This window comes from Arvicanthis niloticus, chromosome 15 (genome assembly GCF_011762505.2).
Source record: "Arvicanthis niloticus isolate mArvNil1 chromosome 15, mArvNil1.pat.X, whole genome shotgun sequence".
Classification (NCBI taxonomy): Eukaryota; Metazoa; Chordata; class Mammalia; order Rodentia; family Muridae; genus Arvicanthis; species Arvicanthis niloticus.
The window spans coordinates 62,608,045-62,629,950 of NC_047672.1; the positions used below are offsets into that span (position 1 = coordinate 62,608,045).

Genomic DNA, 21,906 nt, shown 5'->3' on the forward strand with positions numbered 1-21,906 from the left:
TCTTATAGGTCTGCCTTTATATGTTACCTTGCCTTTTTCCCTTACTGCTTTTAGTAGTTTTTCTTTGTTTTGTACATTTGATGTTTTGACTATTATATGGTGGGAAGTATTTCTTTTCTGATCTAAACTATTTGGAGTTCTGTAGGCTTCTTGTATATTTATGGACATCTCTTTCTTTAGGTTAGGGAAGTTTTCCTCTATAATTTTGTTGAGGATATTTACTGGTCCTTTAAGTTGGGTGTCTTCCCCCTCATCTATACTCATTATCCTTAGGTTTAGCCTTCTCATTGTGTCTTAGATTTCTTGTATATTTTGGGTTAGTAGCATTTTGTATTTTGCATTTTCTTTGACAGTTGTGTCAATGTTTTCCATGGTGTCTTCTGCACATGAGATTCTCTCTTCCATCTCTTGTATTCTGTTGGTGATACTTGTGTCTATGACTCCTGATCGTTTTTTTAGGTTTTCTATCTCCAGGGTATTGTCCCTTTGTGATTTCTTTATTGTTTCTACTTCCATTTTTAGATCCTGCATGGTTCTGTTTAATTCCTTTTCCCTGTTTGGTTGCATTTTCTTGCAATTCCTTAAGGGATTTTTGTGTTTCCTCTTTAAGGGTTTCTATCTGTCTACCAGTGCTCTCTTTTCCAGCTGCACTGATTACAGTGGTACCTCTAGGATGCCTCAGGATATGGTGCCTCCAACGTAGTAGTCCAGCTAGGTGTCTGCTGTTCTGGGTACAGTATCTCCTCTAGAATATCTCAGGATATGTTGTCTGACGCTCTGAGTTCAGTTGTTCCTCTGTTGCTCTGGGTTGAGTGGACCTTCCAGTATGTCTCAGGTGGAATCCGGGGTCCACACAACAGCAGACCTGGCAGAGGTCTGATCCAGGCCTCAGATCTGAGAACTAGTTTCTAAGACACTGTCCAAGTTAGAGCGCTTGGGATCCCTGCTTCCTCTGGGTTCTTGGAGGTTGGGGACAGAGCTGCCACCCAAGATCTGCTCAGTGCTCTGGCCCAGACCGGAAGGAACCTGGTTTTTTTTTTTTTATTTGTTAACTTAGACTGGAAACATAAAGTCAATGTCTCTTCTATGATTCTTCATTTGTTTTGATTCTCTGAATTTTATGCTGCCTTTTTTGAGGGGTAGTTGAGGGCTTTTTATGGATCTAGTCTCTAATTTGATGCTTTTAGCTACTTAGGAGGAGTTAGCTGGAGTGCCCATTGTTTTATAGGTGGCCACAGAGGAGAAGGGATAAAGTAGAGCATTAAAACACATCATAACATGGACCATAAAGTGAATGTGGAAAGGGAGCTATAAAAAGAAAGTAATACTATTTATCATTCTGATGAGACATCCATATTTAAGCCATTTATCTTAGTGTCCTTCTTCATACAAGATAAACGCAACCTCCGCAAGTATATTTGAGGATTCCCTGGAGTGGCGTTAAAGGCTCGCTATGTATGGTTCTTACCCACTAGAACCAGAGGTGGATGGCCTATGTTTTCTGTTCCCCAGATTTAACAGACCTTCTACTGCAGAAGTTGTTTTAAAGGACAAACAATACTTTCAAAAGTTTACTGGATTAAAGGAACAGTTACTGTCTCTTCTAAAAACCTCTATGTAGCTCCAGTAGTGATAGTTGTATTTATGCTGGAATACTCCACCTTCCAGTGTTCACATTCCAGTTGTGGTTTAGGACAGCTAATCTATCTGTTATTCTGCTTTGTAAGTGAGAATAACTAATTTTAGCATGGCCAGCTTTGGGGATGTAGCTGAGTTACCACATTTTTCTGTGTTCTCTTTTGTGAGGAGTGGGACAACAAGAAGGATGTAATTGATGCTCTCATGGAGAGCAAGGGGTGTGTATGTCCTGATGCTCAGAGCACATAGAGAAGGCCATAGAAGCTTCTGGAAAGAATAGTCTCGCCACAATTCTTATTATTGAAAAAGACTCAGGAATTACTAATATTATGAATCGTTAGGAGTGCACATAAAGTTTTATCTATTCTTTTAAAAAAATAATATTTTTCTTTGATGATTACTCTATGCAAAGTGTGGTAAGAAAGGCTATGGCTGGAGAAAAGGAAGGAAGCAGTGGAGGGAACCAGTAAGCAAGCAGGACTCACTGCCTTGAAGTCATTAGCTACACACGGAAGTGAGCCGACTCAGGGAACACATTTGTTTGCTTTTATTTTTAAGATCATAAAATAATTAAACATTTATCCCTTCCCTTTCCTCTCTCCAAACTTTCTCAATACCTGTCCTTGCTCATACTCGAATTCACAGCCTTTTTTCATTATCTGTTTATGTAAATGTATATACATATATATCTCTAGATATAACCTGCTCAGTCTGTATATATATATATATATAAATATATATATATATGTTGATATATATACATACTGATATATACACATACACTGTTATTCATATGTATGTATGTGTTCAGAGGTGAGCGTATGTTAGTTGTTTACATTTTAAGGAGGGATTCATGATATGAAGCATGTTGTCTGTATTGTGAGGGTACTTATGACTTAGGTTAAAAGCTAGTGCAATGATTGTTTCCAGGGACTAGGGAGCTGGCTCGCTCAGTACAGTGCTTGCCACACAAGCATGAAAACACAAGCTTGGTTTCTAGAACTCACACTAAAAAATGAGTGTAGTAGTCTGCTCCTGTATTCCCAGAACTAGGGTAGTAAAGACAGGAGGACGCCTCGGACTGGCTGACTAGCCAGTCTAGCTGAAATCTACAAGCTTAGGTTCAGTGAGAAGCTCTTTTTCTAAAAAATAACCTGGTGTCACGAGAGAGATGGCTCATTTAGTAAAGTCACTTACCACGACAAAGCACCCACTCCCAGACCCACAAGGTGGAAAGAAAGAACCATATCCTGCAGGTCCTATTCCCTCCCTCCTTCTCTACACACACACACACACACACACACACACACACACACACACACACAAAGAAGGTGGATCGTCATTACGAAAGACATCTTCATATGTTCATATGAATGTATACACACATGCATACACACACATACACACACACACACACACACACACACACACAAAGAAGGTGGATAGTCATTACGAAAGACATCTTCATATGTTCATATGAATGTATACACACATGCATACACACACATACACATGTAATGGTTATTTTCCTACCTATTTTTTCTCCATATTGTATTAATGAAAGTTACCTTTTTCTCTCATTGTCACTGTTTCAGATTCTCTCAGCCCTCTCTTCTGTTCTCCGCTGTTTGTAATTCTTTAGCTTGTCAACTTAGCATGTTTATTGTAAAAATATTACATGATATTACATTATTTACTTTCAATTTTAATTTTAAAAGCCCCCCCCCCCCTTTTTTTTCCTCAGACACAGATAATGTACAAGTGGATAGAGCCGAAAATCTGCAGGGAGGATCTCACAGATGCTATTAGGCTGCCCCCTTCTGGAGAGAAGAAGGATTGTCCCCCTTGCAACCCAGGATTCTATAACAATGGATCTTCTTCTTGCCATCCCTGCCCTCCCTGGACGTTTTCAGATGGAACAAAGGGTAGGGTGTCTATCATGAATTGCACATTCAGTAAAACATTCCAGATAGACTTGTGGTCTTGTTCTTGAATGCTTTTTTGAAAAGTCTTTAGAAGACACATTTCTTACTTCGTTGAGATGAAGAAGTATTGAGAAATATTCATAATGGGACTTTGAGACCATGGTGACTTATCTCCCATCTGATGAGAACAGTCTTACTGGCATTTTGTGTGTACGGCCATCTTCTTTAACAATAATGTATTGAATTATTCTTTGAAAAACAACCGTATCCTATTGGGTAACCATGGATAATCACTCGTTTGCCAAGGTGAGCATAGTATGTAAAGAAGCGTACAGACAAATCCACCAGATATGTACCCGTGCATCCGTACTGTATCTGGAAACAAATTTCAGATCTGTTTTGAAACACATTTGTCTGGAAACTTCAGGGTAGAGTTGCTTGGCCCAGAGGAAGCTGTCTAGATGCAGTCTAATGCTACTGTATCCTCACTCCTGTTTCGCAGAATGCAAGTCGTGTCCGGCCGGAACAGAGCCAGCGCTTGGGTTTGAATATAAGTGGTGGAACGTCCTCCCTGCCAACATGAAAACTTCCTGCTTCAATGTTGGGAATTCCAAGTGCGACGGAATGAATGGTGAGTCTGGACTCTGTGTTCACGGTTGTGGCAGTGAAGACACCATTCGTCTTTAGACTTAGCTTTTGAGATAATACCGGACTTGTTTGTGAGGAACTTTGTCTTCCTTGGCTGTGTGCTCATCTTTCAGCCCTTATATAAAAATCAAGCAATCAAATCAGATGCCTTTCCTAGAGTAATCACAACCACGGTGCTTCTCCCCTTTCCGTGGCTTCACTTCCTTTAGTTTCAGCTTTCTATCGTCAATAGCAGTTTGTAAATACCAATTAGCAAATCACAGAGACAAATACTTAAAGTTTTAAATGGCCGAGTGTTCTAAGTAGCTAACAAAACCTCATTCCATTTTTTTTTCCTTTCCAGCTTAGGATGTGAATTATCCCTCTGTATGGTTACATCTGCTTCCTGGCCATTAGCGACTTAGTAGCCATCTTGATGTTTAGATCCAGTGCTCAGATTTTACAATATCTGTGTTCAAATAACTCTCACAATAATAATCTCATACCACAAAGAAACATGCCAAAGGGAACCCACCAAGCCCTTGCTCCTCCCTCCCTTCTACCCTTTTAGCTGAAAATGCAAAAGTTCTCAACTCAGTCAAGAGAGAACATAAATTGTACACTGAAGTTGCTAAAGTCTGTGGTAAGGAAAAGCTTTTAGCCATTAATCTGTGAAGAAGAAAAAACGACTTCTATGCCTGCATTACTCTCACACCTCAAAATGGCAGAAATTAAATGGTGGTAAGTGCTAAGTGAGAAAAGATATAAAATGGTAGGGCTTGGTGTCTCCACTGTGGGTCTCAGAGTTTATCTCCCGAGGATAGATGTGTGCATGGGGGGTTGGAGGTGAACAGGCTTCTGTATTAACCTTACATTTTATGTAGTCACCTTTTAAATAGATATTGAACTTCACATTAAAGTCACAGACACCAGAAGAGATGCCCCCAAGGAGGGTGACAGCATCTTATATCATTTGGTGTTTTAAGGAGTAGTAAGTTACTAAATCCTTTTGGTCTTGCTCAGTACTGGGTCATGTATGGTAAAGGGTTAAAAATTTCAAATTCCCATTTTTAGTGAGGTCCCTGGCTATGTTCTTAAGATTCCATTAAATTTCACTTTCTGAAAACTTGTAAATGTAGCAGAGTTCTCTAGGACAGCCGCCAACATTCTTTCAACACTCCTTGTTGGTCATATTGACTTTGAAATCTGACACTAGCCCGTATTCCAGATAACAAGAGTAAACAATGGGGTCCATCCTTTATCAGCCCACCATCATTTTTATCAGCTTACTTTTCTCCGTCTTATATTTGATCCTTGTTCCTAGGTTTACATCAACAGTTTAAAAATTGCATGTTTTGAATCAGTATCTCTCCAAAACAGATTTGGGACATAGGATATGAAATGTTCATGTGAGTAGAGAGATCAACAGAAAACAATGGAGGCTTGAATAATTTTGTGTCAACAGATGAGCGAAAGACCAAGATCTGATGTATATTAAATATGAAGTGTTCTTTATTTACCAATAATACCACCTTAAGGAATTTATCCCCCAAGGCAAGAGGAAACTGTGGGCTTCAATTTTTCAAATCCTACTTTTAATAAAAATACTTTAACATTCCGTCTAGCTCACCACCCACTCGAGGTAGTGGAAAGGAAAGGTTAATAGAACAGAGGAGGATGTCGACCTGTTTAGAAATAGTTCTTTGGAGCAAATCCTATCTGCATTGTCAGGATATCAGCAATTCAAGTCACACGAATCAGCAGTGGTAGCTTGACCCATTTGCAAACACCATTCACAAATCAGCAATGACAGGTTGATCCAGAAGACACTGCCAGGCTTTGCCAATCAGCCTGAGTCCACAGAAGCAACAAGAAGCCATCAGAACAGTTTCTCTGTATGAAGTCATGACAAAAGAAGACCAGCAAGGAGTGGCAAGGTGTCCCAGTACTACTGTCCATTGGGCTGTATTTATATCCCTCCCAAACATCATGTGTTTTCTCAAGTATGGGCTCTATGAAAACATCACATGCCCTTTTCCCAGGCTGTCTGCAGAAAAACAGCACATGTCTGTTCTTAGCAAAACATCCTCCAATGTGTCTGCTTCAGCACAACATCCTCTCAAAAGACAGTTTCCAAAAACATCACATGACACAACTGAGTCTCCAAAGAAACCAGAAATTTCCACTTCAGGAAACACTACAATAATTATCTTTCTATGAGAGTTGATAACCCTAAAATGTGTCTTATGATGGAGTTTGAAGTCAGAAATTTAAGATCAATTAGGAAATTAAGACTGCAAAAGCAAGCATGTTGGATGAATCTACAGAAGGCCTAGTACGTGTGTGTGTGTGTGTGTGTGTGTGTGTGTGTGTGTGTGTGTTTGCTCACTAGTACAGACTATCAGGGACAAATATAGAAGACTCTAGCTCTCATATCAATACTTGATTTACTCACTATCAATTTATTCACAGGCTATATTTTAAAATTACCCTTAGAGCAGTAATGTAAAATAAAAATGCAAAGGTACAGAGAGGTATGTGTTTTTGTGACCTGGAGTCTCTGTGCCATTTTGTAATGAACTGCACACAACCGGGTCAGATGGAAAAGCATGGGCAGCCAGCCTGCCTTAGGAAGGAATCACCCTCTTTGCTGGAGAGTCAAAGTGGGTGTGTCCACAATGGCTTGGATACACGGTGGAAGTGTTTTTATATTCTTCAAGTCTGAATTTGATGATGTTATATATTAGGGATAAGAGTCAATTTTTGTATATTGATATTTTGCCTGTGAGAAATTAAAAGTTGGAGACAAGTTGATTGTTCATGAATAGATTCATTGGACATTATTTACAAAAATACAAATGGAAATAATCTAATTTTCCAGCAATAGAATATTGCTTACATGTATAAGGTAACATGATAGAATGAAATACTCTGTGTGTCTTTATTATATGGAAACTATATTGAAAGAGATTTGAAAATGCCATTCCCGAAAGTTTTCCTATTCTTCTGACTCAGTAATACTGTTTATGGGGATCTATACCAATGAGACAATGTAATATGAAGAAGGAAGTTGTACACAAAGATGTTAATTTTAATGTTTCTATTAAGAAAGAAAAGCAGAAGAAAACAATCCTTGAACAAATACATAAATAAAATTAGATGTGGAATATAGAATGATTTGTAATGGAGAAATGTTTGTGATGTCACTAAAAAAAATCAAAGATAATGATAAGTGAAAAAAATTGTATTTCTTAGCCAACAAAGACAAAAATTGGGGGAAGTCATTGGATTCTGTATTGGTCAATACTGAAGCATGTGAGGCAAGGCTTTTCCCTGAAGCATAGTCACCCCTACACACAGTCACTTACTGCCTTTTCCTCGGCTTTCTTTCACATTCTTCATGCTACTCATAGATTCAAAGAGGTGTTCTTAGAAATACAGCACCAGTCTTTGGTTTCTTGGCATCTGATTGTTCAACATGGGCTGTCTTGGTCCTTGCTACCCCTGTCATATACCTGTCTTCTAAACCCAAATTGTTCTCCTATTAACCATACTCTGCTCTCTCTGTGGCACAGGGTTCCATGGTTACTCACCTCCTAAATTAGAAACTGATAGCTGCTTTTCTTTGTTTTCAATCATGGGAGCCTTTAGGCAGCAGAGCTATCAACATTTTATAATAATAATTTGTTAATAATAATGAGTACACATTATTTTTACTATGCTTTCTTGGTGTGCACTCCAATACTAAGTTTTAAATAAATTATTATATTTGAAAATTGCCAACCTAGTACTGATATTAATGCCTGTGTTACATCTCTCAAAGTAGTAGATAATATTTGCAGATGTATCAATGCTAAGGTATTAGCTAATGAGCTTGCTTGATGCGATATGTGCATACATCAGCTTTGCTCACTTTAAAGTGCTCATCTTGGCTTGTGGTGTATTGATTGTTCCTGTGCAGAGGACATGCCTCGTGTGACTTCCTCTGCATAAAACTGTCACTTGACACTTGTTAGCATGTGTATGCCTCAAATTTCCTACTCCTCAGGGAAGGAGATCTATCTGTTACCACATGCCTACCATGCTTACTGGCATTTAGTAAAAGTTAAATTGGAAAATAATACAGTAAACTGAAAAGAACTCCCGATCCCAAATCTTTAATAAGTAATTTGAAGTTTCAGTTTTTCATTGGCTATCAGCAGAGTGGTAATGTTTCATCTTCGTGTGTCAGAATGGATAAAGACCATTTGTTTCCGTTTGAAAAGCCATGTTTCACTGAGAAAAAAAAATTCTCGCCATGTCTCACATTATCTTGTATGCAAAGTGGTATGGTCAGAATGTCTTTATTGATATCTGGAAGTACACTTGTGTATCCAGTCTACAATTGATATTTTAAAATATGGGATTTTTTTTCTGGGCATAAATCTGTATTTGGCTTTTTATGTTGACTTATTTGTAACGTGTTTTGTCATTAATTAATGAAAATTTTACTAATATGTCTTTTATCATTTTCAGGCTGGGAGGTGGCTGGAGATCACATCCGGAGTGGAGCTGGAGGCTCTGACAATGACTATCTCATCTTAAATTTGCACATCCCAGGATTTAAGTAAGAGAAGATGATTCCTTTGTATGCAAATCTTCACCTCTACAGAAATAGGGAAGTCAGACAGGCTCCATAGGGTGTGTTCTTATTATCAAGTAAGCAACAGCATGCCAGAGAATGATACATGGTATCATTTGGAATGTCTATGGAATTAGAACCTAAAAGTGTTAGTCAGGTATGGTCCTTAGAAAAAGCTGAAATATTTTAGCAGATTTACAGCCAAACCTGTAATAACTATGATGCTTTGGTCTTTAACACAGAGACTTAGTCTAAGTGATTTGCAGGAGTGTATTTTGTTGTTTAATCTCAGTTCTATCTGTAATTAGTATGTAACACATTCATATATGTCTTTGCCGTTAGTCCCCTATGTTGAGACTTCCTAGTATGAGACTTTTTCTTCCTTCAGAAGCAGGGGATTCAAGCATGTGATCATGTTCTAGAACAAGGGTGTGGACATACAGATTGAGTAAGGAAGGACCTGTGTTTTCTTAGGTAGACTAGCTGAAGAGAGGAGCTGGATTTTCAGTTTAATGAGCACGCACATTTTAATTGTTTGGAATTGTATTCAGAATATATTGTTGATAATGCAATTTTAATCTGTCACATAGACCACCAACATCTATGACTGGAGCCACAGGTTCTGAACTAGGAAGGATAACATTTGTATTTGAGACTCTCTGCTCAGCTGACTGTGTTCTGTACTTCATGGTGGTGAGTGATTGGAGGCGGATTTCATAGTGCATTTCAATTTATTGTTGCCTTTCAAGTTGGGATAAGGGCTGTTTTCTTGGCTTTCTTAGAACTTTCAAAACATATTTTAAAAATGCCTAAAGAATTTACTAGGAACTGTGCAATAAGGCTCAACAACGAAGTGTTTATTCTTCAAGATGAGAGTTCCCAGGTGACTGGTAAAGGCCACAGAATATCAATTTTAGAAAATTATTTTGTGCTGATGAAAAGCTTACCCTAATAACTCAACTATTCAGCAATGCAAATATCACAAGGGACAGCAGAAAACAGTGGGCACATAAGAGTTCTGGAAAGAAAGCAAAATCTTTCTATTTTATCCTAATACATTTAGACAAGGGAATTTACTATGGCCATGTCCAATTTGCTTATTTGATTTGCTTATTTGATGTGATTTAATTTAATTTAAATCCTAGCTTAGAAAAGTAGCAATTCATATACACCAAGACTGCATAGACATTTTAAATATTTGTTGGCTGAAATTTTATCATTTTAATTAAATAGTGACTTTATAGTTCTACTTTGGTATGTTTTTAGTTTGTCTTTAGGGAACTTTTACTCTTAAAGAATTTTTTTCTTTTGTTTTTTCTTTTTTCTTTTTCTTTTCTTTTCTTTTTTTTTTTTGAGACAGGGTTTCTCTGTGTAGCCCTGGCTGTTCTGGAACTCACTCTGTAGACCAAGCTGGCCTTGAACTCAGAAATCCGCCTGCCTCTGCCTCCCAAGTGCTGGGGTTAAAGGTGTGCACCACCACTGCCCAGCGAGAATTTTTTTCTATGATATCTGAGATGTGTAAATATTTAAACATTTTATGTGTGGTTTCTAAAGGCTGACATATAGGCAACAAAAGGTCATGGATGATCTTCAATAGAGCCATCTACCTCACAAGCATGAGTCTTCGGTCTCTCCTGCTGTGACTTTCCGTGTTCAGCCTATGAAGCTGTGTTCAGCACCATTGGAGAAATTATTTCCTATCATCTCTGGACCATTTTGGTGATCCCATCCTTTGATTCCATCTCCTCCCATTTATGCTGCTGTCAGGTCATCTCTATGAGTATTAATAATAGTTGACATTAACTACACCATTCCTCCCTTACCCCGAACAGTACCTCTTTTCCCCCATTTTTTTTTTGTTTAAAAAAATACAAAAACTTAAAATTAGCATGCACAGTATCATTTCATTCTGACATCTCTCCCTCCTCCTGGTCATAACAGTCATTCTGTTCCAATGACATTTAATTTATTCTTTGATAATTCCATACACACATATGTGATGTATTTTGATCATATCCCATTTCCTGTCTCCACCTTCCATTCTCCCCTAATACCTCTCTCCATCTTTAATGCTGTGTCCTCTTCTTTTTAGGGTACCACATGCCAAGCTTACATGTTGCAAATCACTGTAGAGATGTAGCTTATAGCAGAGCCTGATAACATTCACTTTTAGTCCTTAAGTGATTGGTTTTATCATAGGAGTTTCAAGTTGTCAAATTAAATCACAAATAACAATGTGTTGGATATCAAATAACACTTTGCCATATAAAGATACATTGTTTATAGTAAGGTAATAAAATTTACTTCTTATAACTGAGAACAATATTTAATGTTTTTGTGTCAAGTGTGATAATTTGGTTATTTGGCAATAAGATTAATTTAATGTGTGGAAATCATTTTTCTATACCGTTATCTATATTTGATTGCTTAATAATATCTTTGATCCTTCTATCTATATTATAGAAAGAGACAAATTTTGAGGCCATGACAACATGTTTCCAATATCCCAAATAACTAATAGAAACAAGCTATTTATCAGAAATTCTAGAGGAAAGCTTGGCTTAAAACTTCAGACTTAACCTTTGTTTTCATTTTAAATAAATTATATGTTTGTATTGGTTATTGTACTTGCTTTCAGGTCATGTTGATGATGGCATATTGGTTGGAGTATCTCAAATCTGCATGGTTATTTTTCTTAAATTTAGCTAAGAAAATAATAAATAAAATAGTTTATAAATGAAACTTCATGGAGTTCAAATCCTATCCAGAGAGTACTCATGAGCATGGGATAGCATTCTGGTTAGCTTTCATTTGGATGAACCTGTAGTAAGTACAATTTAGGGAAACAGAATTTCTATGTAAATGGTTTTGTTAGAGTCTCTCGAAGAAAAAAGTTCCAAATGGGAGGCCTTTTATTCAGTGAGGATCCTAGAAGTTTTCCCTAGGGAGTTTGAGAAATTCTCCCTTCTAAATAATATTTTCTAAGTGTGTGTCTTAAACATATAGTCACTTGGGATTTCTTTCCCATTTTGCTGACAGTATGTTAATGGGATTTTTGAGAGTTATACTGTTAGAACAGGTAGGGTACAGCAAGAAAATGCCATGAGTCCTACACAGCTTTCTCCAAATAAAAGTACATCTTTGTAATGGATTTATATTTGTATTAATACTGAATCTGTGCTTTATTTGTAAATATTTCCTTACTGTTTTAGGATATAAATAGGAAAAGCACCAATGTGGTGGAGTCGTGGGGAGGAACCAAAGAAAAGCAAGCTTATACACATGTCATCTTCAAGAATGCAACCTTTACATTTACATGGGCATTCCAGAGAACAAATCAAGGCCAAGATGTAAGTTCCACCCATTTTCTTACTCTTTACCCCTGGGTGTAATCTCCATTCAGAGCATAGTGATTTCTCTGGAGACACTGAAGGTTGTACACAGAAGCATCATATGCTTCATATATAGCATACTGAGATCTGAAAGGGAATGTGTACACTACCCAAGTCGATATGAACTCTGTTGATTGAGGTCATCACAAGCTATGTGCTGGCAAGATATGCTCTCTATAGAAACACATTCTGACCTGTATACTGGGGCCTATACATCTTTTAAAGGTACAGTACAAGCCCGTTGTAAGTGTACTATGAGTTTCATATAGGTGTTATGAACTCTACATGGAGATGTGAGATCAATGAATGAAATTTTGATATATGTGTAGAGCACTATAACCTGTACAGAGGATAGAATGAATTCCATACAGAGAACCTTAAAGGTTTACCATGAGGTGTACACAGTATTAAACCCATTAAACAAGATAATATGATCCCATAATTTTTATTTGTTTGTGAGCCAAACTCAGGTCCTGATGCTTGTGCACTAAGCACCTTGCCACCGCACCATACCCCTAGCCCCAGGCATGTTATTGTTGTGTATCTCCACAGATGTGACTTTATCAAAATGGGAACAAGATGAATCTTTGCTGGGAATAGCCTCATTGCTGTGGTAGCACGTGTGGTACATTTTCCTCTCTTCTGTTTAGATTTTCAGTGGGAAGCCAGTCCCCAGATTTTGCATGACCTCAAGTTGTTCTTTGGGGGTTGTTATTTAGTATTCAGAATACAAAGATGAGAAGGTGAACACAAGTGGAACTCCATCTTCTCTTTGTTTTTTCTTCTTGGTCCAGAAGAGGATTAAGCAGTCAGATGTAACATTGGGCACTAGGGTGCACAAAAACATGACCTTAATTAATCCTATACTGTAGAAGGAAAAAAGGCAGGATTCAGCATCATGCTTGCTCCTTGGGCATCCTTTTCTTGTTGAAATTAGAATGCAATGCTTAGGTGAAGGGCTGGAGAGGGAAAGAAAGGTTCAGAATGAGTCTATCAGTATCACACAGTGTTTGAATGAGGAAAAGAGGTCCTCACCTTCCAAGATTTTCCACCCTTTCAGGCTTTCAGGATCAGATTGTATCATTAAGAGTTATGCCTGGGTAAGCTAAATTGAGATATAAAGATACTGTGGTATTGTTTTGGATACAGTCTGTAGCTGTCAGTGCCAGTCATGACATGTCTGATGTCAACTGTAACAACACATCTGGAATTCCATGGTTATAGAAAGCAGCTTCTAATGTCAACATTTAAGGGCTTTTATTTAAAACTACTGAATGGAAGTGAAGGTAACCCATGGTTACTCACAAGTTGTCAGTCTGGAACTCTGTAGTTCTGTTGGTGTCAACATAAACATAACTGGATAACTCGCTCATGCAGTTTCGCTCCAAGGCAGATGCCATTCTTTCTGCTCTCTTTCTAGAACAGACGTTTCATCAATGACGTGGTGAAGATTTATTCTATCACAGTCACTAATGCAGTTGATGGGGTGGCAGCATCATGTCGTGCCTGTGCCCTGGGTTCTGAGCAGTCGGGCTCATCCTGTGTACCCTGCCCCCCAGGCCACTACATCGAGAAAGAAACCAACCAGTGCAAAGAGTGTCCAGCTGACACCTACCTGTCCATCCACCAGGTCTATGGCAAGGAAGCTTGCATTCCGTGTGGGCCTGGAAGTAAAAGCACCCAGGTACGGGAGTAGCTATTTAGTTATTCCCCACGGGGTGGGGGGAAGCATGTGGAGTTGCTATTGACACTGGAAAATGCTTTGTAATTCTCTTTCCTGTTTCTTCCTCTCTTACAATGAGCTCTGAATTTATGCCGTGGAAATGCTGGTTACTAGTGACAAAAATATGAAAATGTTCAAATAAGAATGTTTTCAAAAATACTAAAATCAATATCTTGTGCGTTTCCAAGGTAGGAGGAGTACCTGCTCTTGTGAGCTGGGCGTAGGAGTGTTCCAGAAGCAGTACTCATGGCTACAGCATTTCACGTTTTAAGCTAAACAGCAGACCAGTGGAGGATCAGAGTAGCTCAATGGGAGGGCTTTACTGTCTGTAAAAACAAGCCTAATGGTTTTTACCATTAGGTATGGTTTTACCATTAGGTTTTTACCATAAGGTAATTTTAATATTTTTTAAAAATACCTTCCCATAAGGAGGTTACCTGAGAAAATATCCCTGATTAAAAAATCTTGACTCTTCTGAACTTTTCGTAGAGACATTCAGCCATTAGGAACTCGCTACCACTGGTATGACAAAATGTAACTAATACAACAACTACTGAAAGATTTTATATCTAGAACTTTTTGGAAACATTTTCTTCGTAGCAGTTAATAATGCAGTTTTCTGCATTGTTGTTTGCTTCTCTGTCTTTAAATGAAGGATCACTCGCTTTGCTACAGCGACTGTTTTTTCTACCATGAAAAGGAAAACCAGAGTCTGCACTATGACTTCCGCAACCTCAGCAGTGTGGGCTCGCTAATGAATGGCCCGAGCTTCACCTCCAAGGGGACGAAATACTTCCATTTCTTCAATATCAGTTTATGTGGGCATGGGGTGAGTTCTGGTTGTCTCGGGTGAGATGGATCTCTACTCCAATTTTAAGATGTGATCTGGGTTAAGTGAGCAATAACACCTCCATGGCAATTGAAGTCTTGTCACTTCCTATCCTGTTGACAGCTTTCTCTACCAGGGCAGTTTCATCTGATTCTCAGATTGCCAGTCAATCTGATATCCAATCAGCTGAACTCCAAGCCTTATATACCTTGAATACATTGAGTCCCTCCCTCCCTCTCTCTCTTCCTCAAAGTAGGAAGGGATGAAATGGTTAAGCTTGTTAATCTCATGTTTTAGAAATATAAGTAAGGTATTATGGTGTGAGGAAACTTATTGTATTAGTATTCCCTAGGGACAGAAAAAATAATATATACATAAATGGAGATTTATGTGAGGAATTAATGTAAATAATTGTGGGGTTTGAAAAACCCTGTGATAGGCTTTCTGGAAATGGGATACCTTGCTGGGATGCTACTAGGATGACTTAGCCCAAGTATAAATAAATGCTTTAGAATAAGAGAAGGCTGAGGATTGAGACCTGGGCCTGTTTCTATAATCCTGGAGTCCCAAGGTCCCAAGGAGTCCCAAGAGGAGAGTGTGGCAGGCTCAGGAAGAAGGAATTTTTGACTCCACCCTTTGTTCTATCTAGGTTTTCCTAGATAGGGTCTCCAGCCTCGTGCGGGTTAGGTGCATCTTCTCTCACTGAGGCCAGACCATGCAGTCCTCTGCTGTATATGTGTTGGGGGCCTCATATCAGCTGGTGTATGCTGCCTGGTTGGTGGCCCAGTGTCTGAGAGATCTTGGAGGTTCAAGTTAATTGAGACTGCTTTGGTCCTCCTACAGGGTCACCCTCCTCTTCAGCTTCTTCCAGCTTTCCCCTAATTCAACCACAGGTTTCAGCAGCTTCTTTCCATTGGTTGGGTGCAAATATCTGCATCTTACTCTTTCATCTGCTTGTTGGGTCTTTCAGAGGGCAGTCGTGTGTGTGCGTGTGTGTATATGTGTGTGTTCAAGTGTGTATGTGTGTGTATAGTATGTGGTTTTGTGTGTGTGTGTTATTTTCTTTTGTGTGAGTAGCCCAGGGTAACCTATAACTCAATATATAGTCCAGGCTAGCCTCAAACTCATGTGAATAAAATAGGTAGGAGTCAGGCCTAACTTTTCGTTGTTCTCACTTGTTTTCTTTTAGGCTTTATCATTTCTTCCTCCTCCTCCCCCCACAGGACTTTAGCCATTTTCTATTATTTTCGTGGCTGCAACAATTTAGTAAAGATCTATTTCCCCTGTTTTGTATGGGAGAAAATTTATGTTAGAATTGCTGGTTGCATTAAGAATGAGAACTATGTATGCTTTGTGTCTGTGTGTATATACTCTCAGGTCAATCAAATAGCTTTCCAATCTTCTTTTTACATTTCTTTGTAAAAAATTATAGAGCAAGCTGTAGTTCTTTGTAGCATATTTAAACATTATACAAATACAACCAGCCTCTGGCTGAAAAGTTAACCTCTTGTTCACTTTTGTTCTTTCAAATTATTTTATGAACTGATATACCGCTGTGTCCAAGAGTAGGTTACTGAGATACATGCAGTGATCAAAAGCCTAGAGTCTGGCTATCCTAGGATGCTGTAGCAATATAGCTTGTAGGCCTTCTCCAACCATACTTAGACTTATGAAGGAGAAAGGAAGGGAGAGTTTCTTCCTTGGCTTCTAAATCTTCATCAGCAGTCTGCTGCCTTCCCTGAATGCCTATGAAGTGAACATTTCTTAGATGATATTTATTTCCTAAAGTTATATGGCTTTCATCCAAAACAAATGATGCATATACTGGGAGGACCAGCATTTTTGGCTTAGCATAACTTCGTCAACTCCCACACTCTGTTGAACACTGGAAGTGCATTGAGACTGATGCCTGGGCACCATCCCAGAACATTTAAATGAGCGTCTCTGTGGTGAGGAGTTAGCACCCAGTCTGATAAGTTAATTGAGATTCAGGTTAAAGACAGATTATCAACAAACCTTTTGCTTGTGGCTTTGCTTTCCTAGGGGAGAAAGATGGCTCTCTGTACCAACAATATTTCAGACTTTACGGTAAAGGAAATGGTGACAGGGTCAGATGATTACACGAATTTGGTTGGAGCATTTGTATGTCAGTCAACTATTATTCCTTCTGAAAGTAAGGGCTTCCGGGCAGCCTTGTCATCTCAGTCTATCATTCTGGCAGATACATTTTTAGGTAAGTTCCCTTGGGTTAATATATGCATATATGTGTTCATTCTTACTTTATCATAATTATAACTTGTCATAATACTGGTTTATAACACATAATTAAAGCCTGCAATCTAATAAATTGTCGTTTTGCAAAGTTGATAAAAATCACATGGAAGTGAGATCTATTGGTCAATCTCAGAATATAAGAAGGTTCTGCATTCCTGTATGGAAATCTATGTGATATAATACTGTATGAGAGGATGTGCCCTTATTCAGATTCTTTAATTGAATAATTTTAGATATAAAAATAGGCCTAGGGAGATGGCTCAAGTGTTTGTTGCCCAAGGGCGAGGACCTGAGTTTGGATCCCTAGTGTCTATGCAAAATCTTGGTATGTCGGTCAGCCTGAAATCCTAGTACTATTAGAGAAAGGTAAGTCCCTGGGGCTTGATGGCCAGCTAGCTTAACAAAATGGTTGATCTCTAGGTACAATGAGAGACTCTGTTTAAAAACTAAGATAGATATAGAAGATACCTCAAATCAACTTCAGCTTCCATATGTATACACATGGATGTGTGTATTTATACAAATAAAAATAAAAATTCTTTATGAAATTCTAAAATGCATGTAAGTCATAATATGTACTACTGTGTTTCATTGAGGATGCTAATATCTTGAGTTTTGTTCCTTTCATCTGAGGTCCTGTAGTATAGGAAAGTTTTGAGAGTAATCCAGTTCCCTAGTGGTTCTTAGGAGCAGTGAGAATTTGGGAGTGTGAGACCTGATCTGAAAGCCTTGTTATGGATTCCTGAATGTACTGCACTTCAAACTTCAGCACCAAGGTCAGCTACCAGCCTCTAGCTAATTGCCAGAGGTTTGCGTATGCCACTGTTTTGTCTATGAGAAGGGAAACCCTGTCTTTCTGATTATGCAAATCAGTAATTAAATAAAGCTAGCCGATCTACAGGCATGAGAGCACCAGGCTTGGTGAAATAAATGTGTCTGTACTGAAGGTGGGCACACGTAACCTGTCTCTACTGACAAAACTCGGTGGAAGAGCACAATACTGGAATAGATTTTTGAAACATAAGAAATAAACTGTAGAAACCATCTAAACCACTGTATGTATCCTACAGGCTCTAAAAAAACAAAACAAAAGAACAAAACATCCAGGGTAGTGAAATGAGCTAGATTTCATGGCTGGAGGTTAAAATCTTTTTTTCTGGAGATGTTGGAAAGTTTCTTATTCTTATCAGGAATGCCTCAATTTAATATTTCTGGTGAGGGGATAGGTGAGGAGGTAGTTGTCAAAGTCAAGCTATTTTGTACTCAGATGTACAGAGACTAAGTAAACCTAATCTCCCCTGCTGCTTCAGAGTTTGTTTTTCAATGTCATCTAGGAGTCACTGTTGAAACTGCCTTGCAAAACGTTAATATCAAGGAGGATATGTTCCCAGTGTCACCGAGCCAAGTACCAGATGTACATTTCTTTTATAAGTAAGTGACGGTATTTTTTCTTGTGACTATTTTTTTTTAAATATTGAGCTCATACTTCTGAATCTGTAGATTTTAGTTCTTACTCTTGGTTATAATTTTCTAGTGGCAAGACAGAAAGATGGTGATGCCTCCGGGTGCCTAGCATGGTAGCTTGTACTCAGTGGACAGTAAGAATGTGGCATTAAATGGCTTGATAAAAGTGAGAAACAGAATATTTTGAAAGTCTAATATAATTTCACACACATTATGCACACAAACATACATGTTTACATGCACACCTTACACATACACATATACCATGCACATATACACCACACACCCACACACCATGCACACATACATATAGACACCAAGCATGAATAGTATACACCACACACACACACACACACACACACACACACACACACACGCACACACACACACGCACACACACACTTGCTTTTGCTCTCTCCCTCTCAAGCAATCAGGAGATTTTGGTTCATTGCCTAAGCAGTAATTACTTCTTGTTCACTTACTCACTTTGTATTCAGCCTGATGTTTTGTTACAACTGACTCTTGTTTCATTCCAAAAAAATTAATTGTGATTAAAATCATAATAATTTTACTAAAATGCCTTAATGATGGGCCATCTTCCATAGGTGGTGAAAGTCAATACACTGAATTTGTGTTAAAGTTAGAAGTTAGAAACCTTTAATAATTTCTCTCTTTTGTTTGTTCACGGAGCCGGGGAGCTACTCTGCACATGACCCTTTTGTCATGGTCATCCATGTTGTATCTAGTCTTTAATCTAGTGCCTGATTTCCAACAGGTCCTCCACAGCCACCACATCTTGTATTAATGGCCGATCAACTGCTGTGAAAATGAGGTGTAATCCCATGAGACCTGGTGCAGGTGTGATATCGGTCCCCAGGTATTCACTTTTACTGTGGGGTTACTCCATGTTGAATTTCTTTTTGGAAGCAAAGCTGATGGACTATTACTGCTAAAACATATTCTTTATGGAAATAAAGTAGACTGAGAACAAAAGAACCAGGGGGTGTGTTGTAGGAATATGTCAGGGCATGATTTAAATGAATAAGTCCTAGTTAATCGTACTGCCTCCCTGCCTCTTTAATGACATCCCCTTGTCCCTTTTGCACTCTTTGTATTATTGGGTTTATTCTCACTGTTTATCAGTCTCCTTTGATTGGGTGGGAACGGCCCTGTTTCCTAGACCTCGATCAACAATTAACTGGCTTTGGACTAATTAATCTAACCCAAGTCATGATACCTTTCTCTACAAGGGAATGAGGTCTTGAAGACAGTGTTTAGATCCATTTTCAAGCTCAGGTTTCTGAGGAACTGTAGCAGAATCATCTGGGTAAATCTGACCTGTAGAACCTAATGCAGAATATTCAATTGATTGAAATTGAGGTACTAGTTCTCTGTGGTCTACATTTGGTATATCCTGTTAATTTTTGCTGGGAACACTAGAAAATAACTCCTAGGCTCTGAAAACTATTTAAATACAGCCTACCATCCCAAAGAAGAACACTTAACTATCTCAGTATTTTCAGTGTATTGTTCAGGAAGTTTAGGTAAGGGACCTTTTGATGATAGTGTGGTTCTATCTAAGTCATTTTAATAAGAAAATAATTTAATTTTTTAGTAACCTCACTCGAGAACGTTTTAAAGCCCTCCTGTTTATTACACAGGTAGATTAGAAAATGTTGCTCTATACCTGAAACTACTGTGTATTCTAACAACAATGACATCAGTAATGTGGTTACTTCGGGTTATTTGGGGATATAGAGGCACACTGGCATTCGTTTCCCACCAGCTGTTTCTCTGGTTTGCATAATGTTTTGTTATTTTTTTCACCTATTCAAGGTGAGAGAAGAATATGATGAGATAACAGAGGAATAGACATGGATAGAGAAACGGGGAGAAAGGGGTGCTCCTGGGCTACAGAATATTCCTCTATCCCCCATGTAATGACGCACATGAAGATTCCAGAAACAGACGCACATCTCATCACTCTGGGGTTCTGCGGGGGTAGTTTGAGTTGTGGTGCTTATTACATTTACAGTAGCTCTCATGAGATCTCCAGATTTTGGAATTGACCTCTCTGGGTCTGGTCTGCAGCGTTCATCTGGGTGGCTTTAAAGATTCCCCGCTAGGTCTCTGACTCAAGCAGATGGTATCCGAAAGACTGGCTATGGCCTCTAGAAAATAGATTATCTTTTGACTCTACAAGGGTACATTTTGATTTCTTACCATAAATAAAACATAGCCTCATGAGGTTAAAGGATGGCATCTCATGAGCAGAAGAATGTGAAGTTTCTCTTTTTGGCTTCTGGCAAGCTTTGCCTCTAAGGGAACTTAACTGTGTTCACCGGGGTTTCTTTGGATTGCCTACAGCAGAAACTTTAGAATATCTATTGTTAAAATTGATTTCTGAGTCTCTGGGTGTTGAGCACTGGAGGATTTCTAAAAATAGAAGGCAACTGCAAAGCTTATGAAAATCGGAGGGTCGTTTCTGCTGACCTGATATACCATAGATTTTACATGCTCTACTTTCCTGGGACAGATTATGTATTCCCTAGTATTATTGTTTGCATCTTGATCTTTTGAAAAGCTGATTTAAAATATAGTATTTATGGCAGAGTTTCACACACAGATCTTGATAAAAATTCATTTGTAGCTGTGATATGCATGCAGACAACTGCTCTGTGGAGCTAAACTGACTCCCACAATGTTAAGACCTTCAGTTTTCTCTTGAGTGAATTTCCCATCCAGGCACAAGGGGGAGCCCAAGGATCAGAACAAGAAAAACAGCATCTCGTTCTTAAATAATTAGGTTTGTTTGTTTGTCTTTTTGCTGCAGGGCTAAATAAAGATTTCTAACTAACAGAGAAGTAATAGACAGGTTTTTCATTCTACTTTTGAGGAAGATTTATTGCTGCATCTTTTTGGAAGCTTTAAAATATCCAAGGAAAAGTTGCTAACCAGATAGTTGGCCTTCAGATGGTATTGACCGAGAAGTCAGAGTGAGACCTTACAATAGTGCCACATCAGGAATTATTCTTGACCAACCAGGTGAAAATAACTTCAGTATTGGTAATAGTCAGCAGGATCTTTGAACCTTAGTGGTCAAGAAAACTTTCAAAAGACCCTCTAGCTCTTGAAAAGTAAAGCGTCTGAACAGGGAGAAGAGGCGGGGTGTATGTTCTGCTGAGTGTGGACTTGAGAAGACTCATGTTATCTGGACTTTGGTTTCATCTGTGATTAGAAACTTCAACTTCTCTGCTTGATCTGGCAAATGCAAGTATGTGGTACCTAATTCCGCAAATGTGGCATCTCTGGCAAACAGAATCTGACAGCCCCAGTTATTTCTGAGGCTTTTTATCTAATGAAGTTTGCTGTTTGGGTACAGACTAAGTTTCTTCTGCAAGGGACTGCTAATA

General features: G+C 38.5%; 1 protein-coding gene across 2 annotated transcripts in view; it reads left to right on the forward strand.

The window, feature by feature from the left end:
• Positions 1–21,906, forward strand: part of Elapor2 (endosome-lysosome associated apoptosis and autophagy regulator family member 2) — a 173,573-nt gene that overhangs the window by 121,894 nt on the left and 29,773 nt on the right. For both annotated transcript variants that reach the window (XM_034519483.1, XM_034519482.2), the window contains 10 exons: positions 3,383–3,563; positions 4,066–4,194; positions 8,706–8,796; positions 9,402–9,504; positions 12,024–12,161; positions 13,624–13,887; positions 14,582–14,755; positions 16,799–16,988; positions 18,364–18,460; positions 19,269–19,370. In XM_034519483.1, the coding sequence (XP_034375374.1) occupies positions 3,383–3,563; positions 4,066–4,194; positions 8,706–8,796; positions 9,402–9,504; positions 12,024–12,161; positions 13,624–13,887; positions 14,582–14,755; positions 16,799–16,988; positions 18,364–18,460; positions 19,269–19,370 (1,469 nt within the window). The remainder of the gene's footprint in view (positions 1–3,382; positions 3,564–4,065; positions 4,195–8,705; positions 8,797–9,401; positions 9,505–12,023; positions 12,162–13,623; positions 13,888–14,581; positions 14,756–16,798; positions 16,989–18,363; positions 18,461–19,268; positions 19,371–21,906) is intronic.